Here is a 17,485-nt window from a genome sequence, read left to right on the forward strand (position 1 = left end):
CGCCGAAAAACGGCCGTATTTGAAGAAAAAGAAAGTGCTACTTCACCAAGACAATGCACCGTGTCACAATCAGTGAAAACGATGGCGAAAATCCGTGAATTGGAATTCGAATTGCTTCCTGATCTACCGTATTCTCCAGATTTGGCACCCAGCGACTACTCCCTGTTCTCAGATCTCAAAAGAATGCTCGCTGGCAAGGTCGAATGAAGAGGTAATGGCCGAAAGTGGGGCCTATTTTGAAGCAAAGGACAAATCATACTACAAAAATGGTATTGAAAAGTTGGAAGGTCCCTATAATCAGTATATCACCCTTGAAGGGAATTATGTTGAATAATAAAAACTGATTTTTCCAAAAAAAATATTTTACTATGGTAGGCCGGGGACTTTTCAATTGACCTGTTACAGTCAGAAAGCCAATTTTATTTTAATCCGCAAGACAACGTATTCTTTTTATATATCCTATCTTCTAATTATATCTCAAAACATGAATAAAAACACCAAAATCAATACATGTTTCCACAAATAAATCCAGTCTGTCACATTTAGCAAGTAAACATTACGAGAAAATATCAAGTTGCCCTTTACACAATTTAAAGGGAATTCAGGGCGGTCCTGCGCATTATATTCCTTCCTACTCTACTGGCGTGTTCCCTCACGCTCGGCCTTACGCCAGACCGACGTCATTTGTGACGGTCGAAACCCACTATAATGGATGTTGGTATTTAAACGAGATATCGGAGACGCAGTGAACAAAAATCGACATAGGAAAAATGCAATTGCCAGCGAAAATTAGTGGTGCGAAAGGTAGTTTGGAAAGGTCGTGACCCCACAATACCGCCGATCGATCAAGTGGAACAGTGTGTGGGTGCCCGTAAAAACGCGGACGATATGAGCGGTAGCGTAAAACTATCCCCACGGCCGAGGAAACACAAACAGAAAGAGGATAATATGAAGCAGGAGATAGTGGCACAGGTGCATAAACAAATCAAGTCGGCTACCAGCTCGGAAAACGATTATGGAAACTCAGAGGATAATTTGGAGGTATCTAAAAGTGATAAGAATGAAAACTATAATGGTAAGCACATCACCTGACATCAAAACTACCTTTTTTACTAAGTCACATTGTTTGAAAAAGTATCGTTAAGCTATTAAGTTTAACAAAAGTGCTTTTATAATATTAATAAATTAACAATTGTTTTATATACGAAGACGTAAACTTTAAAATACTTTGTAAATTCATTATACAAATTTAATTTAAATAAATGATCTTTTCATTTAAAAAATAATTATTAAACAGTCATAAACGTCATATGTACTCTATAAGTAAATAAGACTCATAAATATTCTTCTCTAAGTAACTATCTAAAAGTTATTTTCAGAAAACGTAATATCTATAAGACGTCTTTTTGTCAAAATACCACAAAAAAATTGAGCATTGAATCTAAATTAAACATTATATCATGTTTCTTTATTGCTTGTTTAGTGTCGAATATACTTTATATCAAAATAATTTCGTTGTTAATGTTTCGATCATCACCAGCATCATTCAAGTTCCGATAATATTAGTTCTATGTCATGGCCTCATTATGATCTAACCCCATAAAAAACTGACGTACTCACTAACTTTATGGTAACCTTTTGGCAACATCATTACATTTAGATCACGATTGTTATATTAATTTAAAATATTAGATGTAAGACTTAATTTTTAGAGCTTTCATACAATTTTTTTTATTATTTAATTATTACATTGTTACTAGTCGTTTCCGTCTAACCTACAATTTGTCTTTATAATAACTTAAATCTAGATATATAACTAGGAGAACCTATCGGCCCTATCTCAGTATCTGGTGAAATAATGTTTATACATGTTACTGCTGTATTTTTTATTATATGTACCTCACTACACAACACTACACAAAATCAGATGGTTTGATTTTTGAGTCTGTGTCCTGTTTTGGTGGTATCCAAAAGCTGCAATATTTCAATATCCTCATGAGAATGCCCCATGGCAATTCTCTTGATTTCTTGACTGACACTGGGTATCTGAAGGTCTCGATGTAAGTAATCAGTCATATAGTATTTGGGTGCGTCCACAATACCTCTCAGGACTATGTTCTTAAAAATTTGTATTTTATTTATGTTACTCTTTGCAGAACATCCCCATTATTGAACTCCGTATGTCCATATAAGTTTCGGTATTTGCTTATATAATAGCATAATAATTGTGATTTTCCTCCAATTAGCCAGTGCATTTTCCTATATTTCGATTCCAGTTCTTTTCTTTTCTTCTCTATATATTCCTTCCAGCAAAGTTTTGCATCAAGATTCATTCCGAGATATTTAGCGTTGTTGCTATATGGAATGATAGTATTATTTAATCTAATAGGTGCTTGGTACGGTCTGATTGTAGGTGAACTGCACATGCACAGATTTACTTTCGTTAATTTTTATTTTCCAAGCTTGTGTGTAATTATTTATATTGTCACTTGCTTATTGTAATTTTCGTGAGGCTTTTTCACTATTGTCTCTGACATCGATGATTTATTCTGATCACCAAAACCAGAAATTAAATATTCATGAAATAATGGTGAAAATCCAATCCTCACCTAGTGTTTCGAAAGAGCCTATATACAAACTTTCTTTACTCTTTACGTTACTTGGTGTATTGTTGAGTAGTGATTTCGGGATCCAAATCGGTCTGTAAGATCCTACTTGTTCTACCAGATTCTCTACCAGTCAGGTTTTTAAACAAAATTATTTGAGCTATCTTAAAAAATCCCAGATCATGCTTCAGTCTTAAACAGATTTCGTGGCAGCTGTTTCAATAGCCCAGGTGAAATATCATCAATTCCAGGAGCTTATTTAGGATTGAAGTTATTGTCAATTTCTGTAAAAACTTCCATTAGAGAAATCAGATATACAGCTACATCGGACTGTCAAATAAGATTTGTTGCTTTCCATAGCGAATAATCTTTGTCTACTTCCGAGCGTAATTCACTTATATATTTTTCGAAACAATTGTGTTAATATTTTTTAATCTTTTGATTTGTCTGATTACTTATTCTATTAAATATTGTTTTATCTACAACATTTCTGGTTCTAAGCCGCACTCTTTTAGCTTTTTGTCTTTCTTTTATCAATTCCCTAATTTCAAGGGGCTAATTTACCTTATATTCTTATTTCACTCTCGATGTTCGGGTAGCTCCTTTTGCAGCAGACCGAATTTATTCAATTATGTTTCGGGTCTGCTGTTCAAGATCGTCTATACTTTAGGGTCTGACGTTTGAACTGATTTGTTCTTACATTATAAGTTTAATCATGTCCCAGTTAGTAAAATTAGGCTTCTTCGATCGATTTTTTTTCGGCATCTTTAACCCAGATTACCTACATTATTTAAAAAAATGATTTGTTGCGCCTTAATTGTTGAATAATCGACACATTTCTTTGAATCTAACATTCAATCATTTATTTTTTTGTTAATGTTTCAGTGCTTCATACACCGAGCCGAGAAATCTCCGTAGATGGCGAAACTCAAATAAACTCCAAAATTCTGGCACTAATAGAAACAGAAATGAAAAGAGACATCAACAAGCATTCTCATTTCACTGAGTCCAGACCCCAAAGTCTTAGTTTCTATGAAGATGAAAAAATGCCTGAGGAGCTCTCAGGTAGATATTGAAAATTATAGTTAAGATTTTATTACTAATCTCCACGATTATTGTACGCCAATAGGGAACTTAGAACTACTCAGTCCGGAAGAGAAAAAGCATTACCGAAGACGCAAGGAATACTCGCAAATGGACACCGATGAAAGAAATGCATACAACGCCCTCCAAGACATTTATAATTCGAGAGATCCCGAGGATATCATGAACGGGTCGAACAAAAAGTCAAAATCCAGAAAGAAGCGATACGGAGATTCGGAAACGGGGATAGGCGACAGCAGAGAGATGATGATTCCGAAAGAAAAGAGAAAAAGCAAGAAGAAACGTAGAGAAATATCGCCGGGATCTGCGGGGAATACCTCAAAAAGGAAACACAAAACAAGAAACAGGTAATTATGTTTTATCCAAAAATAAAAAAAATATACACGATTTTGAGCCTGAGCAACCACAAGCTCTTTATAAGGAAAATTGAGCATCTTTTGCCGTTATAACTGTGTCGTCAGCAAGTACTGCTTCTTTTGTTGTTGGGATATCAGCAGTATAGAGCAGAGATAGAAATTGTCCCAAGAGACTACGTTGTGGAACTCCAGCCGAAATAGGTTTAAGTGTTGAGAATGCCTGTTCATGCGACACTCTAAATTTTCTTTACTCACTGTACATAATCTTAGCGACAATTGTGGGAATTGTGTCGTAGCATTCCTTAGTTTGTACTGCGTGAGAAATCGGAATAGGTGATTTTTTTATTTCCAATGTGGAGTACAGCCGCCTTCAAACTGCATTTAAAACCATCTATGAACAAACGCCATTCATTTGGATCGTATGTGTATTCATGTATTAATAAAATCAAATACACCTTTGATATCATTGCAGAAACACATGTCATTTTCTTTTTTGACCAACGGCAAAATCGTGTACTTTCTATTTCTGTATAGAGTAACATGTTTTAGGATCAGAATGTCTCCATTTCTGCAAACGCGATGCAAGCAACTCTGCTTTTTGTTTCGAGAAATTCAGATCGCGAATCATCGCAAGTTCACTTTGGGAAATTAATGCTATTCACCCATACCGAAATCACTTTCACCGATGATGAAGACCATATTCTTCGGGCATTATTGCACTTATAGTTGAACAAATTCGCAATGGGTGGCTTATCAATGTTTACTACAGCAAGACCAGAGTATAGCAGGCAGGCATCTTTAAGTACATTTGTCATGATTTTTCCACGTTTACCACACATATAACATCCATAAACATGACAAAAGCACTTAGAATGGCATTTGCAACATTGCCTCCGCTTTTCCCACATTCCGAAGCAGAATCACAACACAACAACAAGTTCTAAATGATATTTAATGCAACGTCATCAGCTTACAGCTCTTATAAGAGCGCAGCGCTGCCACCATTCTTCAATTCGAAAACTAGAACCAATCTTGACGCAAGCATTGAAGATCTGAGTTCAGGGGATAACCTTAAGAATGGTTCTCATCTGCTCGTGTCGAAAAGTTGAGCAGAATTTGTAAACTTGGGCAATTTTACATTTGTTTTCAATATCAAGAGAAGCGAGTTATTATTTAATTACATTATTCATTGCAAATTACAATTACATTCAAAAAATGATGCTATTGTACAAAAGGAACTGTAAAATAATGGAAATATATAAATTTTATAAAATTGTTACTACATGAATTGACTAAAAATACGATTTCGAAATATTTCAGCATTGTTTTTTCATTAGCTACCTGACAAAAAAAAACGCCTCCGGTTACCATTTGTTCATATCGATCATGTTCATGCGAGTCTCGCTTGTACACAGTTTCTTAATACCGAAGAAGTGCGAGAATGTTGCCAAAATTTAGGAAAATATTATGGAATATTATAGAAAATATTTTAAAGATATATTGGGCCAATTTCTCCCATTCTCTCATTTCTTTTTAAAGTGGCAAAATAATCACAACACACGCAAGCATCTAAAAAAAATAAATCACAAACAAGTATTCCAATTCGGCAAAATTCACATAAGATGCAATAATTGAAAAGACCAATAACCAATTCATGGCCAATAATACCCAGATTCCAGTGGTGAAATCAGCCATGATACAGGAATTACGGAGAAACTATAGAAGATATAAGAAGAATCAACAACTGATGCAGTATTAACAATTAGTACAAAGCAGATACACAAGTTAAATAAGTGAAAGGGTATAGAAAACAAAAACTATTAATTTGCTTGAAAATATTACTGTATTTAACGGAAAGAAAAGGCAACAACGGCGATACAAAACGACACTGAGGGTAAAAATAGACCAACCTGTCTCACTCGTTATTCAGAGTCCAAAAAGTCAAATTCAAGTCAGTGGACAGTATTACAGCACAAATGCAAAAAAAAAACAGAGGATTTAAGCCAATAATATGTTATTTAAAAAATAATGTATTTGAAAAATAATTAAATTAAGAATCTATAATACCATAAAAGCATTAATGAGACCAATAGTAATGTATAGAATAAATCAAGATGAAGACAAATTCATAGTTAATTTTTTTTTTTAATTATTACTCTTCGTGATTCTACAATCTGCCCTATTGGCAATAAGTATTTCTTATTTCTATATTATATATACATGGCATGTAGAAAATCACTTCATTAAGTAATCTTCTGTATAAAATATTATCTTAATTAATTAGTTTTATTCTAAAGCTTATTGTAAAGTCTACATATGTCCAGTAATCAGATCAGGTGGTGTTAAACGTTTAAACGATCACATCGCATATTTAGCTGATTAGCAAGTACATTGGGATGCACTGACACTCTTTCGAAGTACTTCACACACGTTGAATTAGACTCGTTATAGGTTCTAGAGGAATATCACCTTGTATCACTTTATTTGAAATATAGTACGGAGCATCAACAATGGCACGCAACACCTTATTTGGAGCCGTTGAATCATGAATATATTAGATTTGCTAGCGGTACCCCATAGTTGGATTCCATATGCCCAAATGGGCTTGAGTATAGACTCATGCAGCAATACCTTGTTATCTAATGATAACTTGGATTTGCGCCCGATGAGCCAATACATTTGATATAATTTGAGTCCAAGTTGTTTCCGTTTAGAGAGGCTTCTTCCTGGTTAGGCGTCGATATAAGTGCATACCAAGATATTTAACGTGCTCTGCTTGGGGGAGTTGATGATGATTGATATTCACTGGTGGACATGTTCTTCTACGCAGGGTAAACGTTATATGCGTGGATTTTGTTTCATTGGCTTTAATGCGCCATGTCTTCAACCATAATTGTATTTGCTCCAGGTGGGTTTGTAGGATTATTGATGCTGTGACTGGATTTCATGGGATGCTAAGATTGCTGTGTCGTCTGCATATGTTGCCACAGTAGTTATTTTTGTGGTTGGCAGATCAGCCCTATACAGAAGATACAGTAGTGGACCCAATACACTACCTTACGGAACTCCTGAATATATGGGATTTAATTCGATATGTTCATCGCCTTGATTTACAATAAAATGTCTATCAGTGAGATACGATGTTAGTAACTAATAGTCCGGACGAGGGAGAAGTTTCTTTAGTTTAACCTGCAAGCCTGTATGCGATCTTTGTCAAAAGCATGAGATATGTCTAGAAAAGCGAACAATATCTTTTGGCATTTAGGTCAGTGTTTATTTTGTTTACAAGTCTATGCACTTGTTCTATAGTCCCATACTTATTGCGAAAGCCAAACTGATGTTCTGGAATAGTTTTTCTTTTTTCTATTATATAGTTTATGTATTATGCTTCTTTATGTATAATTTCTCGAAATCTTTGGAGATTATTGGTAATAAACTTATAGGTCGGTCACATCTTCCGGTATTTTTCCTGGTTAAAGAATCATTAATATTTTAGCTACTTTCCAGATACTAGGGAAGTAATTAATCCGTAGCATAGCATTAAATATAAATGTTAATAGTTTTATACCCTTTTCTGAGAGTTCTTTTAAAATTTTACGAGTAATTAAGTCATAACCAGGAGCTTTTTTAATATTAATCTCTCTCATTATTGTTTGTTTAACTTTTTTGACCGTTAATTTCTCGTGCGGTAAATCCATTTGAAATGGCGAATCTAGAAAGCTAGTAATTTTATTTTCCCCATCTTTATGTAGCTGAGACTGGAAAGGTTTAAAAACATTTTTAAGTGTTTTGAGAGAATGTCGGCCTTCTCTTTTTTGCTTCTCGTCCAATTATTTTCGTTTGTTTTAATAGGTGGGTTATGCTGCTGGGATCTCCAAAGCTTTTTGTTGCTTTCCACAACGAATAGTCTGTAGCCTCAGTTGATGTCAAGTTTTCTAGGTATTCTTGAATGCCTTGGTTTTGTTCAATTTGGATTAGTTCTTTCAGCTCTTTTATTGCCGTATTAAATTTTCTTTTATTCTCTTCAGTCCTTTGCTGTTGCCAATTTCGTCGTAACTTCCTTTTTTCTGCTATCTTTTTCTGTATTATACATGATATATGTGTATTTTTTCTTAGAAATGTTTCACTGTTAGGAGTCGCGGAATATGCTGCCTCCTGTACATATTTTGTAAGGTTTATTGCTGCTATTTCTATATCCATTTCAGTTTGTAACGGTAAGTTTAGAGAGATGTTTCGGTCTTTTCGGAGTTTTCTCTAAATGAGAACCAGTTAGTTCTATTATTGCACAAAGAACTTTGCACAGTTCTTTGATGGTAATTTCTGAAGAAATTGTTACTATTATTGGTAAATGATCAGAAAACAGGTCGAAACATGATTCTGCCTGACACTGTTTTGGATCAATATTTTTTGTAATACAGAAATCTATTGTATCTGGTTTGTTATTTCTGTCTGAAGGCCAATATGTTGGTTCACCAGTAGAGATATGTTGTAAGTTATCTGTCTTTATTGCTTTTAGCAGTTCACTATCTTTTGATGTTATTATTCTTGAACCCCACATTAAATGTTTTGCATTATAATCTGCTCCGGCTATAAATCTATTACCTAGCGTACTGAAAAATTCTTGAAATTGTTCTGCCTTGTTATGTTTGGGTGGGCAATAAATCGCAGAACTTGTTAATGGTCCATGGACTTCCTCTATGGTTATACTGGTGGCTTGCAGGTAGTCTTTGCGGAATTTTTCTTTTTCGAAATGCTTTATATCATCTAGAATTATTATGGCTGTACCTCCATGTGCTTTATCATCAGAGTGATTTGTATGATAAAGTTTATATTTAGGAATTTTCAAATAATGTTTGTCCGTAAAGTGTGTTTCAGAAACCATCATAACGTCAGTATATTGTTCAGTTACGAACATTTTTAGTTCCCTGGCGTGTTGTTGGAGTCCATTGTGTGTTCAGTTGTGAGTAGACCAAGCACCGTACTCATTTGATCCATTAGTTTGGCTATCATGTTTTCTAATCTAGCCATCTAACCATTTTCAACCATTTGGGCATAAGTTATATCTGGTTGACTTGGTCTGGTGGGTAGACTGATAGGTGTGGATTGTTTTTGTTGCTGTTGATGCCTTTTTTCCCTTACGGCAGGATAGAGTTTCTGCTGTAGTTGCTTGTGAACTACACAACACTTGTAGTTCGCTGGATGATTTCCGTTACAGCACATTTCACTTTTTCATCCCGAACTTTACAAGTACAATCTCCTGTTTTGTGTTCTCCTGTACATTTTACGCATCTATATGATTTGCGACAGTAAGTCTTTGTGTGCCCGAGCGCTTGACACCACGTGCATTGTGGTATTTATTTGTGTATTTGTGTATTTTTATATGTGGTGGTTCGCATTTAATATTATTTTTCAATTTGGTGATTTCATACACCGCCTTATTATTTCCATTAGGTTTTAAATCAATATAGAACATAGGCAGAGGTTTTTTGTCGTGCGATGTCGTATATTGTGAACATTTACGACCTCATGGCCTTTTTCAGCTAGTGCTACCTTGATGGTGTTAATCCTTTTAACACGAATTTAAATGTTCTCTCGGATTTTGGCCTGAATGTATGGTATTGGGTGTTTCTTTCATCTAATTCTTTTACTAGAACTTTAAAGTGCTCCGCTTCGAACAATTGGTATTTATTGTTTCATAGCTCACTGTTTTAATTGTGTAGTTCGTAGTAATGGTTTTCAATAGGTCATGGATGTGTTTTACTCCTACCTTATAGACTGTTATTGGTGGCGGTTTGGGAACAACTTTTTCAGGGCTTGGTTGTATATTCTCTTCAATTTCTTCCGACAGGTTGCTAAAGATGTTTTTTGTTTCTATTGGTTTCTGTAACCAATAGTCACTGATTCTTGTTTGTTTTCTCGCGATTTCTTCTTCTGGGCTTCTCAATCGTTTTTTGTTAATGACTGTAATCCATTCTGATGGTGGAGTTTGCGTTATTGCTGATTATTCTAATCTTATATCAAAGTGTGCAGGTGATTTGGTTGAATCGCTGTGGTTTGCCATTTTTAGATTTTTAATATTTTATTTTATTTACTTCCAGAGGTTAAAAAATAAAATAAATACATTGTTTATTTCACGCACATCATTTTTCACTTACGTTATTTTTTCCACTAGTTTTTGACCAAAAATACTATAAATGAATTTCAAAAGGACTGTTGTAAAATTAGGGAAAATAATTTTAAAACACTAATAAAAATGAAAGGCAGTCTTTTTGTCTAGACGCGTAAACGCGTATTCACTACACTTTAGGTCTGCTGAGAGGCAGATACCCGCATCTGTTATGCGTTTTTAACACTCAATTAAATAACCGTAATAAAATACTGTATAAATATTAATATAATATTGCATTGATTCTAATAAGGATAGCAAATAATTAATACAGAATGAACAGGAATTATGAGATATTCAAATATTGATACCAAAAGGAAGAAGAAAAAAGTATATATAGTTACATGATGTAAAACATGATTTATTAAACATAAGCCTCCCAAAAGCAACTAAGTCCTCCTGTAGGAAATATAAAATTGAATTTGGTGTTATTTCATTTACAGTAAAATTCACCCAAACCAAGATTCTAGACGCTGATGAGAAAAAAATATATCAGCAAGTATTTCCCTCTAAAATTAGTAGTGATCGAATTAAAATAACAGTGAAAATTTATGGGATTTATGGGTGGACGTCTTCGCATACTTTTTTTCTCCAAAATACTTCAAACATTAGAAAAACGTTCCAAACATCAATATGTTGCCAATAATTTTGCAATAAGTTCCTTAAAAAGTTCAAACCCATGTAATTCTTTAATATTAATAACTATCTGGTTATTAAAAACATAGTGTGTAAATTTAATTATTTAAAATCTTACCTTAAAATCTGATTGTTTTTCAGGGATGACGAACACCAACTGAAAAATGACATAACTTTGGCGTTAGAGGAACTTCAAGATGACGTTTTCGAAAACAGCATGGAGGATTTCGGAAATAAAAACGAAAAAACAAGGAAAAGTCCTAGAAGATCAGATAAAATATATGTGCAAAAGAAATCCAGGTTTGAAGAGGCTTCCAAATCGAATACTGTACCCCTGAGTAGACAATCGGCTCAAGATCTAGATTCTCTCAGTAATCTGGACAAAGGGTAAACAAAAAAGTGTTTAATAAAGCGAAAATTGTCGACCGTGATTTTTTGTAGACCTACAATGTACCCGATACAAATTGCCATTTGTTTCCAAAAGTGGTGGATAAGATTCTCAAATCTCTGCCACGGGCTGTTAGGTGGTCTTGGATTAGGTCACTGGCTGTACATAGTCTGTAATTTTCAAAATCAGGACCACGCATTTCTAGTTCATTACGCTTACTACAGCGACATCTATGTCGGCTTATTTTTCGCTTTATGTGTTCTATGTTTGATTTCAATTTTTGACAGGTAAGTACCAGCTAAAAAAATAAATATACAAGTATCATTTTAAACGTCCAAGCTACATTCTACTTACATTTTTTTATTTTGGTTCATGAAAATCTTTCGTCGAATCTCGTGGAAAATCGTCTGAAGAAACTATTACATGGTATATCGTATGCTTAAGTGTTAGTAGCATTTATACACAATTTACTGGGAGTGTAAATAAATCTCCGCCACTTTTTTAAACCTATTGTTAAATAATCCAACCTTATCTTCTACTGAAAATTTTCTTTTGAGGTCACCCGTGAATCAACAAAATTCATATGATGTTAGTGCTACTTAGATAGTAAAGGGTAAAGGAAAATAACAGTAAATAAGAGCTATAACTCGTGAGTTCAACGAGGAAAGTGACGCTTTCCGTTTGAGCGATTTATGAATATTGTTCATTTATTCGAATATCAGTGTTTAGTTCGATTTGAGTTAGCTATTCGGCATCACTCGAACACTCGATTTTTTTGGTGTATTCTTTTATTTTCGACATCAAATTCAGTTTCTTCAATCCCAAAATCCCTCTCAACCTCTAATTAGAATCAATGCCTCTGTACATTTTCTCAAATTAAAGAGGTGAATCAAAAAAAATAACACAAGAACTCTCTAAAATTACTGAACAGACAAAATTACTAATATTTTAAGGGTATAAGGTTATTGACGGATGTCCAATCTTACAATATAACATTAAACAATTTTTACTAATTAATTACTTCCTCTTTTTTTTGTCGAATGGCAGAGACTTATTTATACTGCAAATATAGAGTTTAATTTAATGTGTGATAAGTGTTACACAAATCGCTTTAAATTATATAAAGCTTTATAAATAGCTAGCTTAGGACAGAAGTAACGTTACCTAACAAGATCAAAAGTTAAAAAAATTAATTTTTACTTTACAATATTGTTAAATTCTGAAAACAAAAATTTCACAATAATGTTTGCAGTAAAAGATCGATCCGACAATCACCGTTAGATTTCAAAAAAAAGTTAAACGTTTGCGAAACTATGTGGCTTCTGCAGGAATATAATTCTCTATGTAAAATAATTATCACTGCTCAAATAAAATAATGGTACGAAATGCTTTTAAAAGTCCTAGTAATCTCTAAAATGCTTTTTAAAAGCTATTTTGGCTTGTCAATGTACAATTAACAAGTTGTTTCAGTATAATAATGGTAACTTTTTTCTTCTGAAATAGTTGAGTTGATATCTCAATCTGATCACAAAATAGAAAAATTACTTCTCTGTTATTATACATGAATTTCTTTTATTTTTTCAGAATCGACATCGCTCATATCAACTCTACTGATGCAAATGGAACTTGTAAAAACACCAAATGTTGTTTTGTACTAATTACTTATGTAGTATGTATGATGGTTCATCTTTCAACGGCTGTATATGACGAGAAATTGTCACTGCTCGCCTATCAAAACCACAGCTCTATTGGTAATGTTGGCGGAAATCATTCAGCCTTGTTAAATATTACCACTAGTGACAATGGCGATAGTCAGGTAAATTCATATAAGTATTATACATAAAATTTTAATTTTTCATCTTTCAGATGACCCTCTCTGAGTTGAAAACTTGGAATCATTTGTCTCTGTGGAGAGCTCTCTTGGCTTTTACCGCATGGATTATTCTCGGCCTGGGTCCACCAGAGGATGCATTCTTCAATCATCTTAAAAATATGGAACAATATCTACCTGACAAATAGTCTTGATATCTAAGAATAATCACAAAATAAGAGATATATTTGTGATATTGTTGAAAAAGAAATATCTTTTAAAAGACTGTAATAGTTTAAATTTAGAAAGAGAAAGAATATAATATTATTTATTATCATTGTGGACTGTTTGTTTTATTCAATCAAGAGTCTGCAAAGGTTAAACGTTTGTGAAACTATAGATGAGACTTCTGCAAGAACCCAGTTTTCTATGTAAAAGAATTATCAATCTTTATCATATCAATCATCAATTAAATATAACAATGGTACGAAATGCCTTTAAAAGTCGTTGAAATCCCCAAAATGCAAGAGTCTTAATTTTAAGCCATAATTTATGACATCATTTTGTTTAATATATCGAGGATTTTCAATCAGTTTATCTCTCAAATCACTCACCAGATTTTGTGTCATGATATTTCAAGGCATAAAATGGCTATATTGTTATAAAAGAAAATGCTATTTAAGGTAAGAATAAAAAAAATGTAAATTTGATTAGCCCAACTAAGGCTGATATGATTTAAATAATACAGCAAAAGTTATCCTAAAAAACATTTATTAAAATAGATAATATTTAGTGACATTTCTTGTACAAAATATAAGCACATAATGCATTTTCATAATATGCAGTAATAATCATGTAGTCTTGTAAAGTTTGGCAAAATACTAATTAGGCTGAATTATGGAATGCTTAACAATGATTTATAGAAAAACAGGTGTTCATATAAACAGCTAAATTTCTTAATGAAAACACTTCTTTCGTGCACTTAAAATTTTGAATTATATTTTAGTTTTTACTAAAAATCATCAGTTTTGCCATAATATATATAAACCCACTTCTATCACAGATCTTTAAGTATATTTTCCATATAAATTATGGCATCAATTGTGTCTCTTGCAAAAACTAAAATTAGGAAGTAACATCAAGAATAATTACATTATTTATGGAATATAATTAAACTGACATAAAAAAAGATTAAATAACAAGTAAATGATAAAAATAAAATTATATTTTTAACCCGAACACCATACTTAAGAACTGTTCATAATGAATTGTTATATATCCATCTTGGTCAGTATCATACTGTCTAAAAGCAGATGTAAGTGTCTGCAACAAAAACAAAAACTAACTACTTTAAATTAAATAAAAGACTCTACTCACATAAAGTACAATACAGGCTTGTATAAAATCATCGAAAAGTATGGTTCCATTTCCATGCCTGTCAAATTTCTTAACCATAGTACTTACTAGACTATCAGACAATCTATAACCAAAAGATGTTAAAGCAGTTTTAAGCTCTTCTTTATCAATATTTCCTGAATTATCACGATCAAATGATCTAAAACAGTTTTGCCAATCTGTTACATATTTCCATAATGCTCCAAAATCTTCAAAACTGATTTGTCCTTTATTATGACGGTCAAACATCCCTGAAAAATTCTTAGTTAACCAACCTTTACAAAACAAACATCATTTTTTGAGTAAAATAATAAAAACTAACTATTACCAATCATTAGACGAACTGTTTCAGGATTAAATGGACTCCAAGTACCATTGGATAATGCCTGTTGTAGTTCATCAGCGCTTATGAAGCCACTTCTGTCCCGATCAACCCTAATTGTTTACAATAACTGCTTAGATTACTTATTAAATTTCAGCCATAGCAACAATATACCTTTGAAATACATCCCATAAAAATTCTCTACTGGGCATTGGAGATTGAAATGCCATTATGTTGTAAAAATATATAAAAAATATTACTCAGCCACTACTTGGATATCCACAAATACTGAGAAACTGACAAATAAAATGATGTAATTCACTAATTACGCGCCATCTAAAAATACAACACAAGAAACATAGAAAAATAATATAGGAAACTATGTTCTTGATATTTTCAGGATAGTATAAAATACAAAAATAATTTGTTTAAATTTGAAAAATCATATTTTTACTAATTATAATAAAAAAATATTGTTTATAGGTGTGTTAAGTTAAATTAAAATAAATGAATACGAACACTAACGTTGTATGTACTTTTAATTTAATGTCACAAGATTAACAGACAATGTAAATAACTACGCTTAGAAATTTAAAACTAAGATTGTGGAGATCCACACGGTGAGCCACATTATAGAGATTAGAAATTATTAGAGATACTGGAAGTCATGTATACATATTAATGGTTATAAATTATTTTCATATATAGGGCTTAATATACAAGATAAAATGTCAAGGCCATAAGATGTTTCATTTATTGAGGTTAAAAAACATTTGATATGTACTAAGTTATTGAATAAACAACTTGCCCTTTTTATCTTACCAAATATATCATATTTTTATACTAACCTACTACTGATATTACTTTCAGACAGGAAAGAACTATGGCTCTACCCAACCAAGAATTTTTATGGGGAATATTTCGAAGGTAAGTAGGAATATTCAGCACACAGTTTATATACATACCAAATTATTTTAACAGTGTAGACCGAGATGGTAGTGGGTTTATAAATACTTCAGAGTTACAACAAGCTTTGTCCAACGGAACCTGGAGTCCGTTTAATCCCGAGACGGTGCGATTGATGATTGGTATGTTTTTAATACATTTGTAATAATTAATCACAAACGCTAAAATAAAATAGATATGGTACATATAACTTCTGTTAATCGACACATATTTTGATTAAAGGTATGTTTGACCGGCAAAATAGGGGTCAAATAGGGTTTGATGATTTCGGTGCTTTGTGGAAATACGTGACAGATTGGCAAAATTGTTTTAAATCATTTGACAGGGATAACTCAGGAAATATTGATAAAAGTGAATTACAAACGGCGCTAACGACATTTGGATATAATCTTTCTGATAATTTAATGAATACCTTAGTTCGAAAATTTGATAGGGTTGGCAATGGAACTATTTTGTTTGATGACTTCATCCAAGCTTGTATAGTATTACATGTAAGTATTATCAGTGGCGCTATCTGTTACATCTACTATGTCATAATTTATAATATCTGATATTCCTATAGTAATGTTAACTTTCTTCATATACATTTTATGGATAGTTTTGAATTATTAGTGAAAAATATGTTTTTTTACAGACATTGACATCTGCCTTTAGACAATATGATACAGATCAAGATGGTGTCATTACCATTCATTATGAACAATTTCTAGGAATGGTTTTAAGTTTAAAAATGTAATCATAATAAAGAATATCGTAATTTGTCAGCTCATGTTCTATGAAGATTAAAATGATATTTGTATTAATTTTTTATGAATGATATTGCATAAATATTGTAATTTTTGCTTCAAAAATGATATACATTAATATTAATTAAAATCTTAATCTAAATTTAATGGTATATACTATCCTATGTATCATGATTTTCCTACATTTTTTAAAATATATTTCATATATGATGCAGTTTTTTATTTTACACGTTTTATGTAAGTGCATGTATTTACATGCTTTAATTTATCTTAAAATCCTAATTATCGTGAATGTTACTGCAGTTTCCGAACAAATAATACCACAAGGATTTCACAAGCCTATTTATAATGCTTATGCACCTATACTTACAGATGCCAGTAGAATGTACAAGCTTCAAATTCAATATATATTATTTCCTGAAAACATAACGTTTTCACAAAGTATTTTTCATTATAGAATATTAAATTTTATGGCAATAAAAAACTCGGATAATGGCATGATTTCATATTAGTCATGACCATATATATTATTATATACTACTATAGTGTTATACTACTCTATGGTCATGATCTTATCTTTTCCAACCATGTCAAGAGTTACAGGGCGAAATCATAACATTTGTAGCTGCGATATTTAAAATATTTTCTTTAAAGAAATTAAAATAATGAGGATCAATGTTAATTTAATCTATCAAGAAAGTGTTTATATTAATAGTAATATCTTAAATTTAGGTAATATTTATTTTGTAACGCTTTTGTTATTGTATTTTACGTGATGTTTCTTTGTTACTCTGGCGTAAATAAAATGTGAATTAACTCTAGATTGATACATTTTTCCATCAATTTTTTTTATAACCTAATAATCTAAAACTAAACGTCCAGCTTGTTCATGTACAAAAATTGTTATTAATATTAAATTCATAGAACCGTCATAAAAACCAAAATATCGCTCATTTTAAACATATTTTTCAACGATTGTTTAGCTGATGA

At 32.2% G+C, this 17,485-nt stretch overlaps 3 protein-coding genes across 6 annotated transcripts; 2 read left to right on the forward strand and 1 right to left on the reverse strand.

The window, feature by feature from the left end:
- The first annotated feature begins 756 nt into the window (after positions 1–756).
- On the forward strand, positions 757–13,408 carry LOC143194474 (uncharacterized). Of its 2 annotated transcripts, XM_076401321.1 has the most exons (7): positions 757–1,075; positions 3,492–3,671; positions 3,736–4,057; positions 11,010–11,255; positions 11,310–11,543; positions 12,841–13,072; positions 13,123–13,408. In XM_076401321.1, the coding sequence occupies exons 1-7, from the start codon at positions 889–891 to the stop codon at positions 13,273–13,275; spliced, it is 1,554 nt and encodes a 517-aa protein (XP_076257436.1). In that variant the 5' UTR covers positions 757–888; the 3' UTR covers positions 13,276–13,408. The 2 variants fall into 2 exon arrangements, with proteins under 2 accessions (XP_076257436.1, XP_076257437.1); XM_076401322.1 differs by lacking the exon at positions 11,310–11,543.
- Positions 13,409–13,820: 412 nt separating this feature from the next.
- Alg-2 (Apoptosis-linked gene-2) lies at positions 13,821–15,443 on the reverse strand. Of its 2 annotated transcripts, none has more exons than XM_076401329.1 (5): positions 15,309–15,443; positions 14,958–15,119; positions 14,790–14,896; positions 14,444–14,712; positions 13,821–14,389 (listed from the first exon to the last, which is right to left on the reverse strand). In XM_076401329.1, the coding sequence occupies exons 2-5, from the start codon at positions 15,011–15,013 to the stop codon at positions 14,288–14,290; spliced, it is 534 nt and encodes a 177-aa protein (XP_076257444.1). In that variant the 5' UTR covers positions 15,014–15,119; positions 15,309–15,443; the 3' UTR covers positions 13,821–14,287. The 2 variants fall into 2 exon arrangements, with proteins under 2 accessions (XP_076257444.1, XP_076257445.1); XM_076401330.1 differs by having other exon boundaries at positions 15,303–15,394.
- LOC143194478 (programmed cell death protein 6) lies at positions 15,265–16,705 on the forward strand. 2 transcript variants are annotated; one of them, XM_076401328.1, is made up of 5 exons: positions 15,265–15,403; positions 15,654–15,710; positions 15,765–15,871; positions 15,972–16,240; positions 16,384–16,705. In XM_076401328.1, exons 2-5 carry the CDS (start codon positions 15,667–15,669, stop codon positions 16,483–16,485), a joined length of 522 nt encoding a protein of 173 aa, XP_076257443.1. In that variant the 5' UTR covers positions 15,265–15,403; positions 15,654–15,666; the 3' UTR covers positions 16,486–16,705. The 2 variants fall into 2 exon arrangements, with proteins under 2 accessions (XP_076257443.1, XP_076257442.1); XM_076401327.1 differs by lacking the exon at positions 15,265–15,403 and adding an exon at positions 15,414–15,544.
- The last annotated feature ends 780 nt before the right edge of the window (positions 16,706–17,485 follow it).

The sequence above is a fragment of the Rhynchophorus ferrugineus genome, unplaced genomic scaffold, assembly GCF_030347505.1.
Source record: "Rhynchophorus ferrugineus isolate W39M unplaced genomic scaffold, kcgeb_rfMv2 rfM3, whole genome shotgun sequence".
NCBI classification, from domain to species: Eukaryota; Metazoa; Arthropoda; class Insecta; order Coleoptera; family Curculionidae; genus Rhynchophorus; species Rhynchophorus ferrugineus.

Excerpts from the sequence above, each read along its gene's own strand:
- LOC143194478 (XM_076401327.1), top strand. Across the intron at positions 15,872-15,971 it reads GACGGTGCGATTGATGATTG|GTATGTTTGACCGGCAAAAT; the intron begins GTATGTTTTTAA and ends TTTTGATTAAAG. Across the intron at positions 16,241-16,383 it reads AAGCTTGTATAGTATTACAT|ACATTGACATCTGCCTTTAG; the intron begins GTAAGTATTATC and ends GTTTTTTTACAG.
- Alg-2 (XM_076401329.1), bottom strand. The coding sequence starts at position 15,013 with ATGGCATTTCAATCTCCAATGCCCAGTAGAGAATTTTTATGGGATGTA. Across the intron at positions 14,897-14,957 it reads TTATGGGATGTATTTCAAAG|GGTTGATCGGGACAGAAGTG; the intron begins GTATATTGTTGC and ends GTAAACAATTAG. Across the intron at positions 14,390-14,443 it reads AAGCCTGTATTGTACTTTAT|ACACTTACATCTGCTTTTAG; the intron begins GTGAGTAGAGTC and ends TTTTTGTTGCAG.
- LOC143194474 (XM_076401321.1), top strand. The coding sequence starts at position 889 with ATGAGCGGTAGCGTAAAACTATCCCCACGGCCGAGGAAACACAAACAG. Across the intron at positions 3,672-3,735 it reads AATGCCTGAGGAGCTCTCAG|GGAACTTAGAACTACTCAGT; the intron begins GTAGATATTGAA and ends GTACGCCAATAG. Across the intron at positions 11,256-11,309 it reads CTCAGTAATCTGGACAAAGG|ACCTACAATGTACCCGATAC; the intron begins GTAAACAAAAAA and ends GATTTTTTGTAG.